Source organism: Pristiophorus japonicus, chromosome 11, assembly GCF_044704955.1.
Source record: "Pristiophorus japonicus isolate sPriJap1 chromosome 11, sPriJap1.hap1, whole genome shotgun sequence".
NCBI lineage: Eukaryota > Metazoa > Chordata > Chondrichthyes > Pristiophoridae > Pristiophorus > Pristiophorus japonicus.
Window position 1 is genome coordinate 32,296,519 of NC_091987.1, and position 21,438 is coordinate 32,317,956.

The following is a 21,438-nucleotide window of genomic DNA, read 5'->3' on the forward strand; positions in this document are numbered from 1 at the left end:
TCGCTTTATAACTGTTGAGCAGGAGGTCTGTTCCTCTAATGACATGGCATGGACATCATCCCATTCCCAGTTTAGTTTTCCCAGCCAGCTTCTCCCCAGCAGTGCTGGGGGGTCTCCGGGGACATCGGTTCAGTGTACCTTTGTGTGTGACAGAGAGCATGGCGCTGCCAAGGACTGGTACAATTTCTTTGGTATCGGTCCTTAGTTTGGTGTCGATCCTTGTGAGTTTTGGTCTGTCTCTTTTATGCGGCCACAGTTGTTCAAATTGTTGAGCGCCCATGAGAGATTGACTCGCTCCCGTATCCAGCTCCATGTTGACAGATATCCTGTTGAGTAGGACCCTCATCATTATAGGAGACGTCCTGTTGTAGGAGCACGGCCATTGATCGTGTTGACCCGCTGTACACCAATGTGCCGGGTACTGTCCCCACCATCTTCTGGTCCGCTTTCCGACCCATCCGATTCGTATACCAGCCGAGCTGCCGTTTTTTTGCACATGCGGGCCAAATGCCCTGTATATTCACAATTTCTACAAACAGCCTGCTGAAATCGACATCCGCTTGACAAGTGCCCACCCCCACAACTCAAGCACAGACCTGTTCCATTGTTCAAAGTGTTTCCAAAGAATGAGCTGCGTCTGGCTGATCTATCTTGAGCTTCTCTCAGATTGTAGTTGATTGCTCGCATTGTGGGTTGATGAGGTGTGAACGGCCGTTCCTGTGGCCCTTGATGGCTTCTGCCTGCTGTCGAGAGCCTGTTCTCTTGGTTTTGTCTGTGTGTGGGGATAGCAGCTTGTTTTGTGCTGTGAACTTCTTGTTCCGATATTTTGTTAGTTGTCGTACCTGCATTGTTAATCAACCTCGTTTCTTCTTCCCCTACCAAGAATGTCTGTGCAACCAGTGCTGCTGCCTCTAAGGTCAGGTTCTTGGTCTCTATGAGCTTTCGGAATATGCCTGCGTGGCCTATTTGTTCAAAGAAAAAGTCTCTCAGCATTTCTCTCCTCAGTTCATCGGAGAACTGACATAAACTAGCCAACCTCCGAAGTTCCGCCACGAAGTCGGGTATACTCTGGCCCACACAGCATCTGTAGTTGTAGAACCTGTGTCTGGCCATGTGTAGGCTGCTCGCTGGCTTCAGGTGGTCTCTTACCAGTGTGCTCAATTCTTCAAACGACTTGCTTGCTGGTTTCTCGGGTCCTTCATTAAAGCGTATGTTTTCGAGCCACAGCTGGTCAAGAGATGGGGTCTTCTCTTGTCTGCCTTATCATCGCCTAACCAGTCTTTGGTTACAAAGCTTTGCTGGAGCCTTTCTATAAAGTCCTCCCAATTGTCTCCCGCTTTGTACTTTTCATCTGATCCGTTGTTCGCCATTCTGTGGATTCTGTAATCCCGTAACTCGTCACCACTGTAAAGTCCAGTCCCCTCAGTACAGATTCACACGAGGCATGTAGTGAAGTCAAGGTCACTCTGGACCTGCACCTTCATTTCACAGCTCTGGAATGCTGCACTTGCCTGAGACCTGTCCTTATATACCTGTCTCTTGCAAGTGCACACCTGGTGGTAAGACATGCTGGTTCCCTCTCGTGGGCCATTCTGTTCTATTTCTACTTTGCCTTCATCACATTCTGACTGAGGGGTCATTGCACATACAATGCCCCTTTGAATCCGTATCTTATCTTCCAACTCTTTAACATTCCTTTTGCACTCGGTATGTATCCCTTTTATCTTTCACTGCTCTACAAACTGCAGAGAGCAAAATTCACCAGAACCGCACCCCCCTTGTGTTTGGGCTCATTTGAAAGGAAATTTAATTTGGAACTATCAACCGAAAAGTTTGGAACTCTAAAGTGCTTATGAAAGAAACTACGAACTGTAATAGAATTATGAACTTTTACAAGACAAATTCAAGCCTGTGGGCGGACCTAGGGAACAAAAGAAGCCCACTTGATTATTGGAACTATCTGGGTGTGAGGACTGAGTTAACCTGTCTGGAAGAATGAGTATTTGAAAATCTTCCTCCACAAGAGACATTACCATCACAGTATCACCCAGAGATAGCTCCCCATCAACATTGGTCTGGACAAACCATTTCAGCTTATACATCACAAAAAGGCCCAATCCAGCCTGTATGCGAAAGACTGAGCACAAAAGGACATTGCAATTACCAAGCTAATATTTCCATCAGAAAACAGTTTTTCGAACATCAACCCACCCAAGACATATCAACTTTAATGAGCCCAACAAAATATTACAAAGAAGAACCAAGTCCACCAAAATTATACAAAGGATTGTGAACAGATTAGAACACTGAAACTGTATAACTGGCCACTGTTTTCAAGAGAGAGAGAGAGAGAGAGGAGAGAGGTGGTTGCTACTACCTCATCAAGACAAGGAGAGAAACCAACGTGACAGTGGTAAACTAACGTCTCCAGCCTCGAAGTCTTGAAGTCCTGAAGGAAGAAAGGAAGAACATCACCAACTACCATTAACTATCAAAAGGATTGGGAAGCATTAGTCCCTGCCTTTCCTGGAGTCTAACCTAGCTAGAATTAGGTCTTGGGAGGTGGGAGGTATAATTTTACTGCAACCCCCTTTGAATGTGTAGTGTTTGGTACTTTATTAGAGTGATTTTAAGTTTGACCTTGTGCCTTTCCTTGTATTGTTCTTTGTTAGAGTAATTGTAAGTTTGGCCGTGTATATTCTTACGAGAGTAATAAGCCTGTATTAGCCTGACTGTAATAAAACCAAAGTTCTTTGCATCAAACCAGTGTCCTCTGCACTTTTGTCACACCCCACAAATAAATCTAGAGTACAGAACCCAAGGGAGGGGGAGCGACTCAAAACCGCTCAAGTTGGTCAGAAGGGAACCTGACCCCCTCAAAGAGACCACAACACACGCCAAACATCCCCCCTTACAAAATGGCGACCGTGGCACGACTCTGGTACACGGTGTCATGTATCTTACATTATTATATATAACTGTATCCTAACATGCTATACATGACTGTAATAAGATATGACCTGTAACCAGCAGCATATCTTACCACCAGGGGTGCACTTGCAAGAGACAGGTATATAAGGACAGGTCTCAGGCAAGTGCAGTATTTCAGAGCTGTGAAATGAAGGTGCAGGTCCAGAGTGACCTTGACTTCACTACATGCCTCGTGTAAATCTGTACTGAGGGGACAGGACTTTACAGTCGCGACGAGTTACGGGATTACAGAATCCACAGAATGGCGAACAACGGATCAGATGAAAAGTAAAATGCGGGAGACAATTGGGAGGACTTTATAGAACGGCTCCAGCAAAGCTTTGTAACCAAAGACTGGTTAGGCGATGATAAGGCAGACAAGAGAAGACCCCATCTCTTGACCAGCTGTGGCTCGAAAACATGCGCTTTAATGAAGGATCTGTTGGCACCGAGAAATCAGCAAGCAAATCTTTTGAAGAATTGAGCACACTGGTAAGAGACCACCTGAAGCCAGTGAGCAGCCTACACATGGCCAGACACAGGTTCTACAAATACAGACGCTGTTTGGGCCAGAGCATACCCGACTTCGTGGCGGAACTTCGGAGATTGGCTAGTTTATGTCAGTTCTCCGATGAACTGAGGAGAGAAATGCTGAGAGACTTTTTCATTGAAGGAATAGGCCACGCAGGCATATTCCGAAAGCTCATAGAGACCAAGAACCTGACAGCAGCACTGGTTGCACAGACATTCTTGGTAGGGGAAGAAGAAACGAGGTTGATTAACAATGCAGGTACGACAACTAACGAAATATCGGAACAAGAAGTTCACAGCACTAAACAAGCTGCTACCCCCACACACAGACAAAACCGGGAGAACAGGCTCTCGACAGCAGGCAGAAGCCATCAAAGGCCACAGGAACGGCCGTTCACACCTCATCAACCCACAATGCGAGCAATCAACTACAATCTGAGAGAAGCTCAAGAGAGATCAGCCAGATGCAGCTCATTCTTTGGAAACACTTTGAACAATGGAACAGGTCTGTGCTTGAGGTGTGGGGGTGGGCACTCGTCAAGGGGATGTCGATTTCAGCAGGCTGTTTGCAGAAATTGCGAATATACAGGGCATTTGGCCCGCATGTGCAAAAAAACGGCAGCTCGGCTGGTATACGAATCGGATGGGTCGGAAAGCGGACCAGAAGATGGTGGGGACAGTACCTGGGACACCGATGTACAGCGGGTCAACAGGATCAATGGCTGCTGCTCCTACAACAGGATGCCTCCTATAATGATGAGGGTCATACTCAATGGAATATCTGTCAACATGGAGCTGCATACGGGAGCGAGTCAATCTCTCATGGACGCTCAATAATTTGAACAACTGTGGCCGCATAAAAGAGACAGACCAAAACTCACAAGGGTCGACACCAAACTAAGGACCTATACCAAAGAAATCGTACCAGTCCTCGGCAGCGCCATGCTCTCTGTCACACACAAAGGGACAGTGAACCGACTTCCCCTGTGGATTGTCCCCGGAGACCCTCCAGCACTGCTGGGGAGAAGCTGGCTGGCAAAACTAAACTGGAAATGGGATGATGTCCATGCCATGTCATTCGAGGAACGGACCTCCTGCTCAACAGTTATAAAGCGATTTAAGCATCTCTTTCAGCCAGGTGTGGGCACTTTCAAAGGGGCCAAAGTCAAAATCTACATCGCACAGGATACTAGACCGGTCCATCACAAGGCCAGAGCTGTACCCTATGTGATGAGGGAAACGATTGAACACGAACTAGACAGGCTTCTGCGGGAAGGCATTATAGCACCTGTGGAATTTAGCGACTGGGCAAGTCCCATCGTCCCAGTCGTGAAGCCTGATGGATTCCTACGAATCTGTGGGGACTACAAATCTTCCATAAACAGAGTCTCCCTCCAGGATCAGTACCCGCTGCCCATAGTGGAGGACTTATTTGCCACATTGGCTGGAGGTAAACTTTTCTCAAAACTAGACCTCACATCTGCGTATATGACGCAAGAATTGACCGAGGAATCCAAGCTACTCACCACCATCAACACACATCGAGGCCTTTTCATGTACAATCGATGCCCATTCGGCATCAGGTCGGCAGCTGCCATATTCCAGCGCAACATGGAGAGTCTGCTCAAGTCCATCCCGGGGACGGTTGTATTTCAAGACGACATACTTATCACGGGCAGTGACACCGATTCCCATCGCCGTAATTTGGAGGAAGTACTAAAGCGGTTGGATCAGGTTGGCCTACGAGTCAAGAAATCCAAGGGCCTGTTTCTCGCACCAAAGGTTGAATTTTTGGGCAGAAGGATTGCCGCTGATGGAATCCGCCCAACAGAGTCCAAAACAGAAGCAATTCGCCTGGCACCCAGGCCCCGGAATGTCTCAGAACTGCGCGCCTTTCTCGGGCTACTCAATTACTTTGGCAACTTTATGCAGAACTTAAGCACGCTGCTGGAGCCTCTCCACGTGCAACTCAGGAAGGGGTGCGATTGGTTTTGGGGAGACGCCCAGGAACGCGCCTTCAATAAAGCATGCAACCTTCTGTGTTCCAACTTTCTTTGACCCAGGTAAAAAGCTAGTTCTCACATGCGATGCGTCCGCGTATGGGGTCGGGTGCGTTTTGCAACATGTCAATAGTGCAGGCAAATTACAACCCATAGCTTATGCCTCCAGGTCACTTTCGCGGGCGGAGCGCGGGTACGGAATGGTAGAAAAGGAGGCGCTTGCGTGCGTATATGGTGTCAAAAAGATGCACCAATAACTTTTCGGGGCCAAGTTTGCATTAGAAACTGACCACAAGCCCCTCACGTACCTCCTATCGGAGAGCAAGGCAATAAACAGCAACGCCTCGGCGCGAATTCAACGGTGGGCACCACTGAGCCCCTGGCCTACCAAACCATGGTCATGGGTGCACGTAGACTATGCGGGCCCATTCATGGGCAAAATGTTTCTCGTAGTTGTAGATGCATTTTCAAAGTGGATCGAATGCACCATTTTAAACTCGAGCACAACCTCCACCACTGTGGAGAGCCTCGCAACCATGTTGGCAATGCACGGAATCCCTGACATATTGGTCAGTGACAATGGTCAGTGCTTCACCAGCGCAGAATTCTAAGACATAATTGACCACGGCATAAATCATGTCAAGACGTCATCATTCAAGCCGGCCTCGAATGGCCTGGCGGAGAGAGGAGTGCAAATCATTAAACAAGGCATGCTTAAAATCCAAGGTCCCATGCTGCAGGGTCGCCTGTCATGACTGCTGCTGGTATACAGATCTCGTCCGCACTCATTGACTGGGATCCCCACCATGCAACTTTAAAAACAAGGCTCTCATTAATCCTCCCAGACATGCACGAAATCGTTGAGGCAAAGCGCCATAAGCTGACTGATTACCATGCCAGAAATTCGAAGGGGAGATGGAATGAGATAGGGGACAAAGTGTTTGTACTAAACTATGGCAAGGGTCCCAAATGGCTTGTAGCGACAGTAACGGGCAAGGAAGGAAACAGGCTACTGGTAGTACAAATGGACAATGGCAAAACCTGCCGGAGGCATGTAGACCAAGTCAAAAGCAGATTTACCAACAACACTGCGGAACCAGACGCAGACTACAATGTGGAACTCGCACCACACCTGGTGGACAGACAGAGGGAACAACCTGAGGAAAGGGCAATCTCAACAGATAGCCCAGGCAAGTCAACAACAATCACGCCAATCGAAACAGACAGCCCAGGTGAGATACCAGCAACTACACCCAAAGAAAAACAGACACCAAGGCAAACAACTGAACCACAACTCAGACGCTCCACGCGAGAGCGTAGACCACCTGAGAGACTGAACCTATAAAGACAATAAGACCTTGGGGGAGGGTGATGTCATGTATCTTACATTATTATATATAACTGTATCCTAACATGCTATACATGACTGTAATAAGATATGACCTGTAACCACCAGCATACCTTACCACCAGGGGTGCACTTGCAAGAGACAGGTATATAAGAACAGGTCTCAGGGAAGTGCAGCATTCCAGAGCTGTGAAATAAAGGTGCAGGTCCAGAGTGACCTTGACTTCACTACATGCCACATGTGACTCTGTACTGAGGGGACAGGACTTTACAAAATGGATGCTCAAAACCAGGTTATCCCCTATACATCCCACCATAAAAGAAATTGTTGAGAGCAGGCGCCAGTCACAATGTGACTACCATGACGGGAATGTGAGGGCGCGATGTATTGATGTCAATGACCCTACAGGGCCTAAATGGCTTGCAGGCACTGTGATTGCCAAAGAAGGGAATAGGATTCTGGTAGTTAAACTTACCAGTGGACAAATCTGCCGCAAACACGTGGATCAAACAAAAAGGAGGTTCAGCAAACCCATAGAAGAAGCAGAGGAAGAACACGATGTAGAGTTCACTCCTCCACAAGTGACCGAACACCGGAACCAAGCAAAGGAGAGCCTAGTCACTGTGGGCAGTCCGGACATGCCTGAGGCACCGCAAACAGCAGACACTCAGGCCAGCGCCCAACAACCGGAGCCCCAACTCAGGCGCTCTACAAGGGAGCGTAAACCACCAGAGAGACTTAACCTGTGATCCCAATCAGACTTTGGGGGGGGAGGTGATGTCATGTATTTAACAGTCATTGAACCCATGTATAAATTGACCTAAGTTTACACTGTGAGAACGTTGACCACTAGGTGGTGAACTTGTGGGAGTCATTCCTAACCTGGTCTTTCAGGTATAAAAGGGGAAACTCCACCCACCTTCATCACTTCAGTGCTGGAAATAAAGGTCACCTTCTCTCAAGTATGGGCCACGTGTGCATTTGTACTGTATAGTAAGGACATATCACATTTAATGAGCCTTCATGACTCCAGGATGTCTCAAGCAGTTCACAGTCAATGAAGTACTTTTGAAGTACTTTTGAGTGGCCCCCGGCCTGCGAGCACCATCAGAGCAGGCTGAGGGGTGGAAGGAGCAGCATGGTGGCATACCACTCCAGGGAGCATCACATGATGGAGCAGGAGAGCAAGTGGCAGCGAAGTGGGACGTCACCAAGGTCCAGGTCGGTGATTGGAGCGTAGGCAGGTACAGCAGGAGCGGCAAGGTCGGGGTGAAGGAGCAGCGAGAGATTGTAGAGGGATGTGATCAGGGCCCAGGAGAGGCGTGAGTTCGGAGCCCAGAAGAGGCGAGGGTCCAGGGGCAGCACGAGCCAGCCCACACTGTGATATGTGTGCGGACTAGGTCCGTGCAGCAGAGCAGGTCTCCAGTCGTCTTGGTTAATCCTTGCTACTGGACCAAGACCTAGCTCTGTCAAGCGCATGTGGTAGCTGCTGTGCAACAGCCATCACACGTTAAAAAAATCCAAGCACAGGAATCGTCCACCCTTTAAGATTTAGTTCGGACCTGGAATTTTAGGTCCATCATTGAAACACCTGTGAACTTTTTAATGTGGAAGCAAGTCATCCTTGGTTCGAGGGACTGCCTACAATGACGATGATGACGATGATGACTGTTGTAATGTAGGAAACGCAGCAGCCAATTTGCGCACAGCAAAGCTCCCACAAACAGCAATGAGATAATAAACTTTTTTAAAGTTTTGGTTGAGGGAAAAATATTGGCCAGGACCCTGAGAAGAACTTCCCTGCGCTTCTTTGAAATAGGATTATGGGATCTTTTATGTCCACCTGAGAAAGCAGGTGGGAACTTGATTTAAGGTCTCAACTGAAAGATGGCACCTCCGACAGTGCAGCACTCTCTTCATCATTGTACTGGAGTGTTAGCCAGTTATCGCATGTGACCTCTCTATTACCATCAACTTGATCGCAGACACGGCCATCTCCAACTACTTCCTTATATGCTTCACCACCCACAACCCTTACTCCTTTCAAACCCTACTTCCTTCTGCATCTGACACTGGAATAAACTCTGCCCCAAATCACTCAACTGCACTTTCAAACTCCCAGCTGTCTAACCTTTGGCCCTCCTCTCACCACAATACTTCTGCAACTGTCGATCTGCTGACCCATTGCTTCACCTCCACCTTCGATGCTTTTGACCCCAGTAAAACCCTGCCTCTCTCCCACCCTGGTCAATCAACCTGGTATGGCCTCCATCTTTGTTACCTCAAGTACAAGTGGTGCATACTTTAGCAGATCTGGAGCACAATTGCTTTTGTCATCCATTGCCAGTCCTGGCTAGATCACATCAAGTACCATCAAGCCTTGTTTTCCTCTGCCAAAACCTCTCCCTACACCAGGATCATCCTGGAAAGAAAAGGTAATTGCCAAGAAACCATCTCCTTAAACTTCTCTCCCCAGCCCCCTCCATCTCCACCTCCAATAACGTGCAAGGGGCACGTGGACTTCTTTATCATTAGATTGAGACCATCTATTCAGCTGTCTTTGTCTTATCCTTTACATTCCCCAGCCCACCAAGCCGAACCTTCCCCAAAGTTCCCTTTTGGCCCAGCCCTGAACCCAAGTCTTTCTGTCCTATTGCCTCTCATGCCCTTTGAGAGCTCATCTTGTTCATGAGATCCACTTCCTGCTTCCTTAACCCTATTCCCACTAAATTGCTGGCCACACCCAACTTCCCTTCCAGGCCCGCATGCTAACTGACAGTGTAAATGGTTCTCTCCTGAGGTACTGCCCCCTCCCTTTCAAAACTCCCATCACCATACCCTCTTCAAAAATCACAACCTCAATTCCACTATTCTTTCACATGGCTGCCCGATCCCCAATCTCTCTAGTCCTTGAATACGTTGTTCCCTCCCAAATCCATGCACATCTTTCCCGCAATTCTGTTTGAATCTCCAGTCATGTTTCCATTCCTGCCACTGCACTGAAATGGCCCTAATCAAAGTCATTTATAACATCCTCTGTGGTTAACTGTGGTGCACTATCCCTCCTTGTTCTTCTTTGCCTCGCTGCAGCTGTTGACGTAGTCAACCACACCAACCTCCTCTAATGTCTCTCTGCTGTTGTTCAGTTCAGTATGGCTGCCCTTGCTTGGTTTGACTCTGACCTATATAATCGTAGCCACAGCATCTCTAGCAATCACATCTCTTCCCATTCCCACACCATTTTCTCTGCTCCTTGGCTCCCTCCTCTTCCTCATCTACATGCTGCCTCTTGGCAACATCAACCAAAGACATGAGGTCAACATCCATTTATTGCTGACAATATTCACCTCGACCTCTCTCAACCTTTCCACTGCTTTCGTGTTGTCAGACTGCTCGTCTAATATCCAGTCCTAGATGAGCCGCAATTTCCTCCGGTTAAATATTGGGAAGGCCGAAGATGGCTTTGACCTGACCTTCTGACCATATCCTCTAGATAGTACTGCATTGTCATAGCTGACGTCTTTTGGGTAACATACCCCTCAGGTGGACGTAAAAGAACCCATGGCACCTTTCTAAGATGATTAGGGGCGTTCTCCTGATGTCCGGGCCAACATTTATCCCTCAACTAACACCTTGAAAAACATCACATTTGGCGCATTGCTGTTTGTAGGACCTTGCTGTGCGCAATTTGGTTGCACTACAACAGTGACTGCCCTTCAAAATACTAAATTGGCTGTAAAGCACTTTGGGACATCCTGAGCTCCTGAAAAATCTATATAAATGTAAATTTTTTCTGAAATTTATATAGGATAGAAAGCCAGCTAGAGGAGAATTGGAATAGTCAAGATTGGAGGTGAAAAATGCATGGATGAGGGTTTCAGCAGCAGATGGGCTGATGTAGGGCAGAGATGGGGAATATTATGGAATTAGCTAGTCTTTATAAGAACATAAGAACATTAGAAATAGGAGCAGGAGTAGGCCATATGGCCCCTCAAGCCTGCTCCGCCATTCAATAAGATCATGGCTGATCTGATCATGGACTCAGCTCCACTTTCCCACCCACTCCCCATAACCCTTATCGTTTAAGAAACTGTCTATTTCCATCTTAAATTTATTCAATGTCCCAGCTTCCACAACTCTCTGAGGCAGCGAATTCCACAGATTTACAACCCTCTGAGGAGAAGGAATTCCTCCTCATCTCTGTTTTAAATGGGCGGCCCCTTATTCTAAGATCATGTCCTCTAGTTCTAGTCTCCCCCATCAGTGGAAACATCCTCTCTGCATCCACCTTGTCAAGCTCCCTCATAATCTTATATGTTTCGATAAGATCACCTCTCATTCTTCTGAATTCCAATGAGTAGAGGCCTAACCTACTCAACTGTTCTTCATAAGTCAATCCCCTCATCCCCGAAATCAACCTAGTGAACCTTCTCTGAACTGCCTCCAAAGCAAGTATATCCTTTTGTAAATATGGAAACCAAAACTGCATGCAGTATTCCAGGTGTGGCCTCACCAATACCTTATATAGCTGTAGCAAAACTTCCCCACTTTGTGAACTTTTGAGATAGCTCAAAGAAACAACGAGAAGAAAAGGCACTCATTTCTTTTCACTGGCCTGGATCCAGACCCAGGGGCAGGGCATGCAAACGGCAATGATTGCCATTTATTGTGCCTTAGCCAAAACACATTTTTTAGTATCTAGGTAACCCTTGAAAAGTCTCTAAGGGTCATTCAGATGTCATGGACATAAAGTAACATTTGCAAAGCAATAGAGAGTTAATGATTTTGTGAAGTCATTTTATTTTATCATACCATTGCAGCTTTTCTTAAGATTTTCTGGAAATATAGGGTCTTCACCCCTTTTACACTGGTATTTAGCTTTCTAATACTCCTAATAATTGCTTTCTGGAGCCTAACATTACTATTACCTGCACAAAGGTTTGCCATTGAGGAAATAAAACATATGTCACCATCTGTTTGTGCTGTTGTGTGGAAAGTTAATTTATGCAATATTATTCCCTCAGGTGTAAGGACTGACTGTAAGGAATTCTCATTCTAAAACAACATTTTGGAGAGAAGGTTTGGTTCTGACCTGGAGCTAGCAGTTCTGTTTTACCCCACAGGCCCTGGGAGCAAATATTGGTTGCTGCTCAGTCAAGTGTTAAACTGTATTTATCCCAAGAATGGCACTTTTATTCCACCCTCTTTCATTAGACCAAAAACTTGAGAACATACACAGGCTCAAAGGAGTAAACCACCACTGCAGAAATAAAAATGAACAAGGCAGCACTACTAGTGAAAAACACAAAAACAATTCCTTGCTACAAATTGACTTATGAACTTGTGCAAAGACCCGTCTGTAGTGAGCTTCCTGCCCCCTTTAAAAAAAATTCAATTTTGTTCTGAGCAGGAAATTGTTTAACTTTAGAAGCGGTTGAATATACTTTAGCTTAATAAGTATTGTTTAAATATTTACTTATAAAACCCATTTACCTTTTTTGTTGTGGCTCCAGTCACAGATCCCAGATGCCCACTTATTACTGGGGTATGGAATATGGCACTGTTTCATAAGTGTGGAGTCTGGGATTTCCATCTGATCCAAACAATGGAAATGAATATCGGACTGAGTGTAAAACGAGCTGCCGATTACTATCACGCATTTAGTGCTACTGTCCAAGACCTATTTCAGCCCCTCTGAGTCCATAGCCTACAAACACAAGATATAGAAAATGGCTTTGCAAATGGACAAAGGAGCCAAACAGCATTTTTCAAATTTAAAATACCAGAAAAAAAATAAAGGTTTCCAAACTGGGTCTTTTGGTTTACATAAATAAAGCCGAAATGGCAACATCTGTGTGTTATGGATTTCCTTTTGCCTACCAGTTTAATACTAGCACTGACCAATATAAATTTGAATTGCAGTTAGGGTAGCTCTATCTTTAAAATTCTGAATTTCTATTCAGAGGGCTCACATTTGATTCCCACCTGTGAAATAAAAATCTCAAAGCACTTCACATACAAGCATCACTTGGAATGCCACTAACTGTGAGGTAGCAATTGCAGCAGCCATTTTGCACAAATCAAGATTTCACAAAATGTAAAAAAAGGAATTACCAGTTAATCTACTTTTGATTGGCATTGGTTGAGAGGAATGTTGGCAGACCATAGGACATCTTGCTCATCTTCAAATAGTACCTTAGGATCTTTAATTCCCACCTGAACTGTTAGGCAGGTCTTAGTTTCATGACTGATCCAAATGATGCAATCACTCCTTGCCCATTACATCAGAGTACCGGCCTAGTTTATGAGCTCCGATCTTGGGGTGGGCTTCGACAGCAACAACGTGCATTTATATAGCACCTTTCATCATCATAGGCAGTCCCTCGGAATCGAGGAACACTTGCTTCCACGCTTAAAATGAGTCCTTAGGTGGCTGTACAGTCCAATACGAGAGCCACAGTCCCTGTTACAGGTGGGACAGATGGTCGTTGAGGGTAAGGGAGGTTGGGACAGATTTGCCGCACACTCTTTCCGCTGCCTGCGCTTGATTTCTGCATGCTCTCGGCGATGAGACTCGAGATGCTCAGCGCCCTCCCGGATGCACTTCCTCCACTTAGGTCGGTCTTTGGCCAGGGACTCCCAGGTGTCAGTGCGGATGTTGCACTTTATCAGGGAGGCTTTGAGGGTGGTGTCCTTGTAATGTTTCCTCTGCCCACCTTTGGCTCGTTTGCCGTGAAGGAGTCCCAAGTAGAGCGCTTGATTTGGGAGTCTCGTGTCTGGCATGTGGACAATGTGGCTTGCCCAGCGGAATTGATCAAGTGTGTCCCATACCTCTGGAGCCTCTTATCAACAAGAGCAGACATTGATGATGAGATTCAACACCACCTTCAGTGCGCCAGTGCAGCCTTCGGCCACCTGAGAAAGAGAGTGTTTGAAGACCAGGCCATCAAATCTGCCACCAAGCTCATGGTCTTCAGGGCCGTAGTAATAACCGCCCTCCTGTATGGCTCAGAGACATGGACCATGTACAGTAGACACCTCAAATTGCTGGAGAAATACCACCAACGATGTCTCCGCAAGATCCTACAAATTCCCTGGGAGGACAGACACACCAACATTAGCATCCTCAACCAGGCCAACATCCCCAGCATTGAAGCATCTATAGACAAACATATCTAGACGCTTCACAGAGACGTAATCAAAATTAAATGGACACTAATCTATGGAAAGAGACTTGAGGACTTTAAAAGCTTGATATGGTTCAGTCTTGTGACTTAAACATGAGAGCCCTATCAACTGAACCAAGATGGCATCCTATATTTAGTACACAGAAACAGTTCATTAAGCCCAATCAGTCTGTGTTGGTGCTTATCCTCCACACGAGCAGTAGTCCATGTGTCTGCCCTGTTTCCATATCCTCTTATTCCCCTTTCCTTCACCCACCTATCTAATGTATTTTTAAATGCTGACATGGTCTCTTCTTTAATCACTAACTCCAGTGTGCATAGCTTCACAACCCTCAAAGTAAAAATGTTTCTCATGCTCTCTGTCCTAAACTCTCGTCTTTAATTGTATACCTACGACTCCTCTTTCTAGACCTCTGAATCTAGTCCATTTCTATTTACTCTGTCCCATCCCTTCATAATTAAAAAAAACTCTTATCAAAACCTCTATAAGCTACTCTCTTCTAATGAAAATAGTCACAATTTTTCATGTCTGTCTTCATGCCTGTAGTTCCCTCTCTATTGCCTGAACATCCTTCTTATAGTGTGGAGCCCAAAACTGCACACTACTTTAAGAACCCAAAAACAACAAATGAGATGACCTGTTGATTTTGGGGTTTTTTGATGATTGAGAGAGGAATGAGGCCAATACATTTGGAGAACTCTCTGCTCTTCTTTAAATAGAACTATTGGATCTTTTTAATCTACCTCAAAGGGCAGACGGAACCTCAGTTTAATATTTTTTTTAAAAGACAGCATATCTGGCAATGCAACATTTCCTAAGTAGAGCGCTGATGTGTCAGATTCCATTATGTGCTCATCCTAGAATGGAGTTTGAACCCACAACTGTTAAATCTGTTAAAACAACTGAACTACCCAAATGTGTTCTATAAGTTGACCTGATTCTGTGGTAAATTGTATAATCCTAGATTCAAGCTTCACATTGCTCACTTAGCCAAAGATTTATTTGCACTTTTTTGTTTCTATCTTGCAATTTCACCCTCTCCCCTGCCCCATCCTCTTTGATTAGGAGAGTGGACTGTTCAACCCATGAACACTGCCTGTACAGCTTGTCACTTTACCACAGGAACATTTCAACCAACAACAAATCAACCTCTACCCTCAACAGTTTAAGCTCTTTCCTGAAGACAAAGGACAGAAACGGTCAAGCTTGCTCACCAAAGAAAACATGAATGCAAATGTTTAATCCACAGCAGGATTCAAACCCTGTCTCCAAGAGATTCTTTAGCATCGTAGCAACATTATTGTAAAAGTTCTACGTTGTCTCTTAGGAATGGAGCACATCTACTGTAACCATAATAGTAGTTTAGAATGTCCCAAGTGTTACTACTGCAATAGCATCTATTTAGCATAAGCTAAGGTGGAAATGGAAGTGTAAGTCCACTATCATTGCAACAAAGGCAAATTTGGGTTTCAAAAGGACAATGTTCACAATAAGCCTTCTGTGTAAAGAGTACTTTAAAATTAACTAAAAACAATTGTTGTTCAAAGTGAGGTCCACCTAAAAATATTTGGTAACTTGAAAAACTGAAATTCCTTGATGCTAGTCTTTAGTAGGATTCTCACTTGTTCCTCTGTATTATTTTAACTAGCTTAGATTTGTGCAATCGACAGTTACTGGCAAACAGAAGGAGGCACTAACATGTTGGAAAGACTTACAAAAGGTGGGAGGCAAAAGGAATTGAAAACTGTATTACTCTGTCATTATATGAGCACTGCCAATTGAATAATATATGTAACATCCTAGATTTTGATCAAATTGTGATGAAAAACTGCTCACCGAAACACAAATTTATTGAATCCTAAAACTGAGCACTAATTATTTTGTAGGATCAGGACAATGCAGTGACTATGATTGTGTGGGGGAACCAATGAAATGCCCGTTGGAATTATAGAATGCATGTTTGTGCTGTTGGGCTCCCACATGTTGAGTTGTCAGTTTTAGTGCAGGAATGCTGAGTGAAAGCCAGGTACGTCTCCACATACAAGCAACAGAAGACTTGGAGGAGGGAACACAAGTCGCAACAGCTGATCCTGTGCACCTACTCGCAATGAGTTAAAAGAACATAAGAATATATGAAATAGAAACAGGAGTAGGCCATATGGCCGGTCGAGTCTGCTCCGCCATTCAGTAAGATCATGGCTGATCTGATCATGGACTCAGCTCCACTTCCCTGCCCGCTCCCCATAACCGCTTATCCACTTATCATTTAAGAAATTCTATTTCTGTCTTAAATTTATTCAATGTCCCAGCTTCTACAGCTCTCTAAGGCAGAGAATTCCACAGATTTACAACCCTCTGAGAGAAGAAATTTCTCCTCATCTCTGTTTTAAATGGGCGGCCCCTTATTCTAAAATCATGCCCTCTAGTTCTAGTCTCCCCCATCAGTGGAAACATCCTCTCTGCATCCATCTTGTCAAGCCCCCTCATAATCTTATACGTTTCGATAAGATCACCTCTCATTCTTCTGAATTCCAATGAGTAGAGGCCCAACCTACTCAACCTTTCCTCATAAGTCAACCCCCTCATCCCCGGAATCAACCTAGTGAACCTTCTCTGAACTGCCTCCAAAGTAAGTATATCTTTTCCTTTCATAAATATGGAAACCAAAACTGCACACAGTATTCCAGGTGTGCCCTCACCAATACCTTATATAGCTGTAGCAAGACTTCCCTGCTTTTATACTCCATCCCCTTTGCAATAAAGAGCAAGTTACCATTGGCCTTCCTGATTACTTGCTGTACCTGCATACTATACTTTTATATTTCCTGCACAAGGCCCCCCAGGTCCCGCTGTACTGCGGCACTTTGCAATCTTTCTCCATTTAAATAATAACTTACTCTTTTGATTTTTTTTCTGCCAAAGTGCATGAACTCACACTTTCCAACATTATACTCCATCTGTCAAATTTTTGCCCACCCACTTAGTCTGTCTATGTCCTTTTGCAGGTTTTTGTATCCTCCTCACACATTGCTTTTCCTCCCATCTTTGTATCATCAGCAAACTTGGCTACCTTACACTCAGTCCCTTCTTCCAAGTCGTTAATGTAGATTGTAAATAGTTGGGGTCCCAGCACTGATCCCTGCGGCACCCCACTAGTTACTGGTTGCCAACCAGAGAATGAACCATTTATCCTGACTCTCTGTTCTCTGTTAGTTAGCCAATTCGCTATCCATGCTAATTTATTACCCCCATAAACTTTTATCTTGTGCAGTAACCTTTTATGTGACACCTTGCCAAATGCCTTCTGGAAGTCCAATTACACCACATCCACTGGTTCCCCTTTATCCACCCTGTTCGTTTCATTCTCAAAGAACTCCAGCAAATTTGTCAAACATGATTTCCCCTTCATAAATCCATGCTGTCTCTGCCTGACCGAATTTTGCTTATCCAAATGTCCTGCTACTGCTTCTTTAACAATGGACTCCAACATTTTCCCAACCACAGATGTTAGGCTAACTGGTCTATTACTTCCTGGGTTTTTTTCCGCCTCCTTTTTTAAATAAGGGCGTTATATTTGTAGTTTTCCAATATGCTGGGACCTCCCCAGAATCCTGGGAATTTTGGTAAATTACAACCAATGCATCCACAATCTCTGCTGCTACTTCTCTTAACACCCTAGGATGCAAGCCATCAGATCCAGGGGATTTATCTGCCTTTAGTCCCATTATCTTACTGAGTACCATCTCCTTAGTGTTTGTGATTGTGTTAAGTTCCTCCGCCCCCACCATATAGCCCCTTGACTTCCACTGTTGGAATATTGTTGGTGTCCTCTACCGTGAAGGCTGATACAAAATATTTGTTCAGAGTTTCTGCCATCTCCATGTTCCCCATTACTAGTTCCTCGGTCTTGTCCTCTAAGGGACCGACATTTACTTTAGCCACTCTTTTCCTTTTTATATACCTATAGAAACTCTTGCTATCTGTTTTTATATTTTGTACTAGTTTACTTTCATTGTCTATCTTCTCTTTCTTAATCATTTTTTCAGTCGTTCTGTGCTGGCTTTTAAAAGCTTCCCAGTTTTCTGTCCTCCCACTAGTTTTGGCCGCTTTGTATACCCTTGTTTTTAAATTGGATACCGTCCTTTATTTCTTTAGATAGCCACGGATGGCTATCTTTTTCTCTTACACCCTTTCCTCCTCACTGGAATATATTTTTCTTGAGAGTTGTGAAATATCTCCTTAAATGTATACCACTGTTCATCAACCGTCCGACATTTTAATCTATTTTCCCAGTCCACTTTACCCAACTCTGTCCACATACCTTCATAGTCTCCTTTATTTAAGCTTAGTATCCTGGTTAGGGATCAGAAGACTCTTGTCTTCAAAACAAATAAACTTGAACCATTTACAGTTTTTAAAAAAAAGAACTGTATAAAGTGTTATACCTAACAATCCAATTTGAATAAATAGTTCGATATGCAATTCAGCAAATGAGAAGATAACTAGTTTTTCAGACAATAATTACATTATTTTAATTATTTATGACCTGATTTTGCAATAGCACATCATTAAGCATTATTTGTGATAGCATTATTCACAGAAAGTGGCAAAAAAACCTTGTACAGCTTTACTTTCTGAAACATTTGTGTATTCAATTCACAGAAAAGGGAAGGATCAATAAATTTTCTTCAATCTCCAAAAGTAACAAAGCTACAAAGAACAGATTTTCTTGTAAAGTCCCACTGAACCATGTCCTCTGCAAAAATATGGATGTCATTTTTTTTAAGATATTAGAAAATTATTGCAGGACCAATTATTTCAAATATTTGATTACATATATATTTTAATTTAAAAAATAAAAATGGATAAACATTTTCTTCAATCTGCTTTCGAGATACTTTACAAAGATTATAAAATATAAGTATTCACACACAATGTTAATAAAAGTGCCATCAATGATAAGATGGATGTAAGACGAACATGTCACTGCAAATGCTGGCAGGGGATGATGCTTTTCTCAATATAGTTTTAACCAACCCAGCTTCTGTCCTTTGGATTGATATGTTTCTGATGCACTGTGGATCTCAGTGATTTACACAAATTCACTTTTGGAGTACATGCTTGGAATTTTCCTTGCTTTCTGGTGTGGGTTATATTTTCCATATTGTGCAGGTGTGTAACTGTAATTCTTTCCTTCCTCTGGGAGACATGAACAGCAAAGTATGGCCCCAGCGGCTATAAGGAAGCCGGCAGTCGTCCACCCGATGTAGAGGGCTTCTCCAAGTTCATGTTTCTGTGCGTTTGGAACCAGTGGGTCATAGAAATTCCTGATGATTGTGTTTCCAACCCAAGAAACAGGGATCAGGACAATAATTCCCGTGAGTATAAACATAACTCCGGCTCCTATCAGTATGCGGCTTTTCATCTGTTCATTCAAAGCAGGATTGCGAGTGCATTTCATGCCGATCGCGGCTATGAGGGTGGTCAGGAATGCCATCACCACCGCAACACACATCAGAGCACGACTGGCCTGCAGCTCGGGGTTGAGGGCCAGGAAGGAGTCATACACCTTGCACTGCATCCGGATGTTTGCATGCCGAACGCAGTTCATCCACAGACCTTCCCACCGATTCTCAAAGACCACCAGATTGTCCCCGATGAAGGCGGTCACTCTCCACTGTGGCAATCCTGTCACTGCACACGTACCGACCAAGCCAATAACTGCCAGGATCAGACTCACTATTTGCAGAGCAGAACTCACCATTTCTTTTCAAGATACAGCTCGCTACACGAGCGCGGAATATTCCTTTTTATAAAGCGAGTTGGAGAAGCACCATTAATTACAGCAAATAAGGAACTGTCGTGTATCGCTCAACCAGCGGGTCCGTTTGAAAGTTGTGCAACAAAATGTTCTGCCCTTCCTCCAGGTCACTAAATTACCCCAATACGCTCTCTTCCTCTTTGCTGCTGGGTTTTAAAGGAAGCATTGATTGGGAAAGGAGAACCCACGAAAAGGTGGAACAAGTTCAGCAGCCAATCAGGTGATCTCTGGAGATGAATTACAACATCTGAGGAGATTTTTTTTCCAGATCTTGTAAGATACAAACACCTGAGAAAGGATTTAAAGTCACAGCGGCTGTGTTTATTTTAAAACCAAAAACTTTTTTTTAACCCTGCCAATTTTTTTCACTCGTGTCCTGAAGAGTTGACACTGCACATTGCAGTTCCACACCTGCTGATCATCTGCCAGTACCGGTACCTGGCCCAAGTCTCCATTGCTCATGTTTTGACAGTAGGTGTTCTAACACAGAAACACAGAAAATAGGTGTAGGAGTAGGCCATTCAGCCCTTCGAGCCTGCACCACCATTCAAGAAGATCATGGCTGATCATTCACCTCAGTACTCCTTTCCTGCTATCTCTCCATACCCCTTGATCCCTTTAGCTGTCAGGGCCATATCTAACTCCCTTTTGAATATATCGAACGAACTGGCATCAACAACTCTCTGCGGTAGAGAATTCCACAGGTGAACAACTCTCTGAGTGAAGAAGTTTCTCCTCATCTCAGTCCTAAATGGCTTACCCCTTATCCTTAGACTGTGACCCCTGGTTCTGGACTTCCCCAACATCGGGAACATTCTTCCTGCATCTAACCGGTCCAGTCCTGTCAGAATTTTATACGTTTCTATGAGATCCACTATCATTCTTCTAAATTTCAGTGAATACAGGCCCAGTCGATCCAGTTTCTCCTCATACGTCAGTCCTGCCATCCCGGGAATCAGTCTGGTGAACCTTCACTGCACTCCCTCAATAGCAAGAAGTCCTTCCTCAGATTAGGAGACCAAAACTGAACACAATATTCCAAGTGAGGCCTCACCAAGGTTCTGTACAACTGCATTAAGACTTCCCTGCTCCTATACTCAAATCCCCTAGCTATGAATCCAAAATGCCATTTGCCTTCTTCACCTCCTGCTGTACCTGCATGCCAACTTTCAATGACTGATGTACCATGAAACACAGGTCTTGTTGCATCTCCCCTTTTCCTAATCTGCCATCATTCAGTTAATATTCTGCCTTTATGTTTTTGCCACCAAAGTGGATAACCTCACATATATCTACGTTATACTGCATCTGCCATGCATTTGCCCACTCACCTAACTTGTCCAAGTCACCCAGCAGCCTCTTAGCATCCTCCTCACAGCTCACACATCCACCCAGCTTAGTGTCATCTGCAAACTTGGAGAAATTACACTCAATTCCTTCATCTAAATCATTGATGTATATTGTAAATAGCTGGGGTCCCAGCACTGAGCCCTGCGGCACTCCACGAGTCACTGCCTGCTATTCTGAGAAGGACCATTTATCCCTACTCTCTGCTTCCTGTCTGCCAACCAGTTCTCTAT

General features: G+C 44.6%; 1 protein-coding gene across 1 annotated transcript; it reads right to left on the reverse strand.

Annotated features, from left to right (window-relative positions):
- Positions 1-18,862: 18,862 nt before the first annotated feature.
- LOC139275712 (claudin-8-like) lies at positions 18,863-19,989 on the reverse strand. The gene has a single exon (XM_070892892.1). It carries the CDS (start codon positions 19,799-19,801, stop codon positions 19,130-19,132), a length of 672 nt encoding a protein of 223 aa, XP_070748993.1. The 5' UTR covers positions 19,802-19,989; the 3' UTR covers positions 18,863-19,129.
- Positions 19,990-21,438: the final 1,449 nt, after the last annotated feature.

Excerpts from the sequence above, each read along its gene's own strand:
- LOC139275712 (XM_070892892.1), bottom strand. The coding sequence starts at position 19,801 with ATGGTGAGTTCTGCTCTGCAAATAGTGAGTCTGATCCTGGCAGTTATT.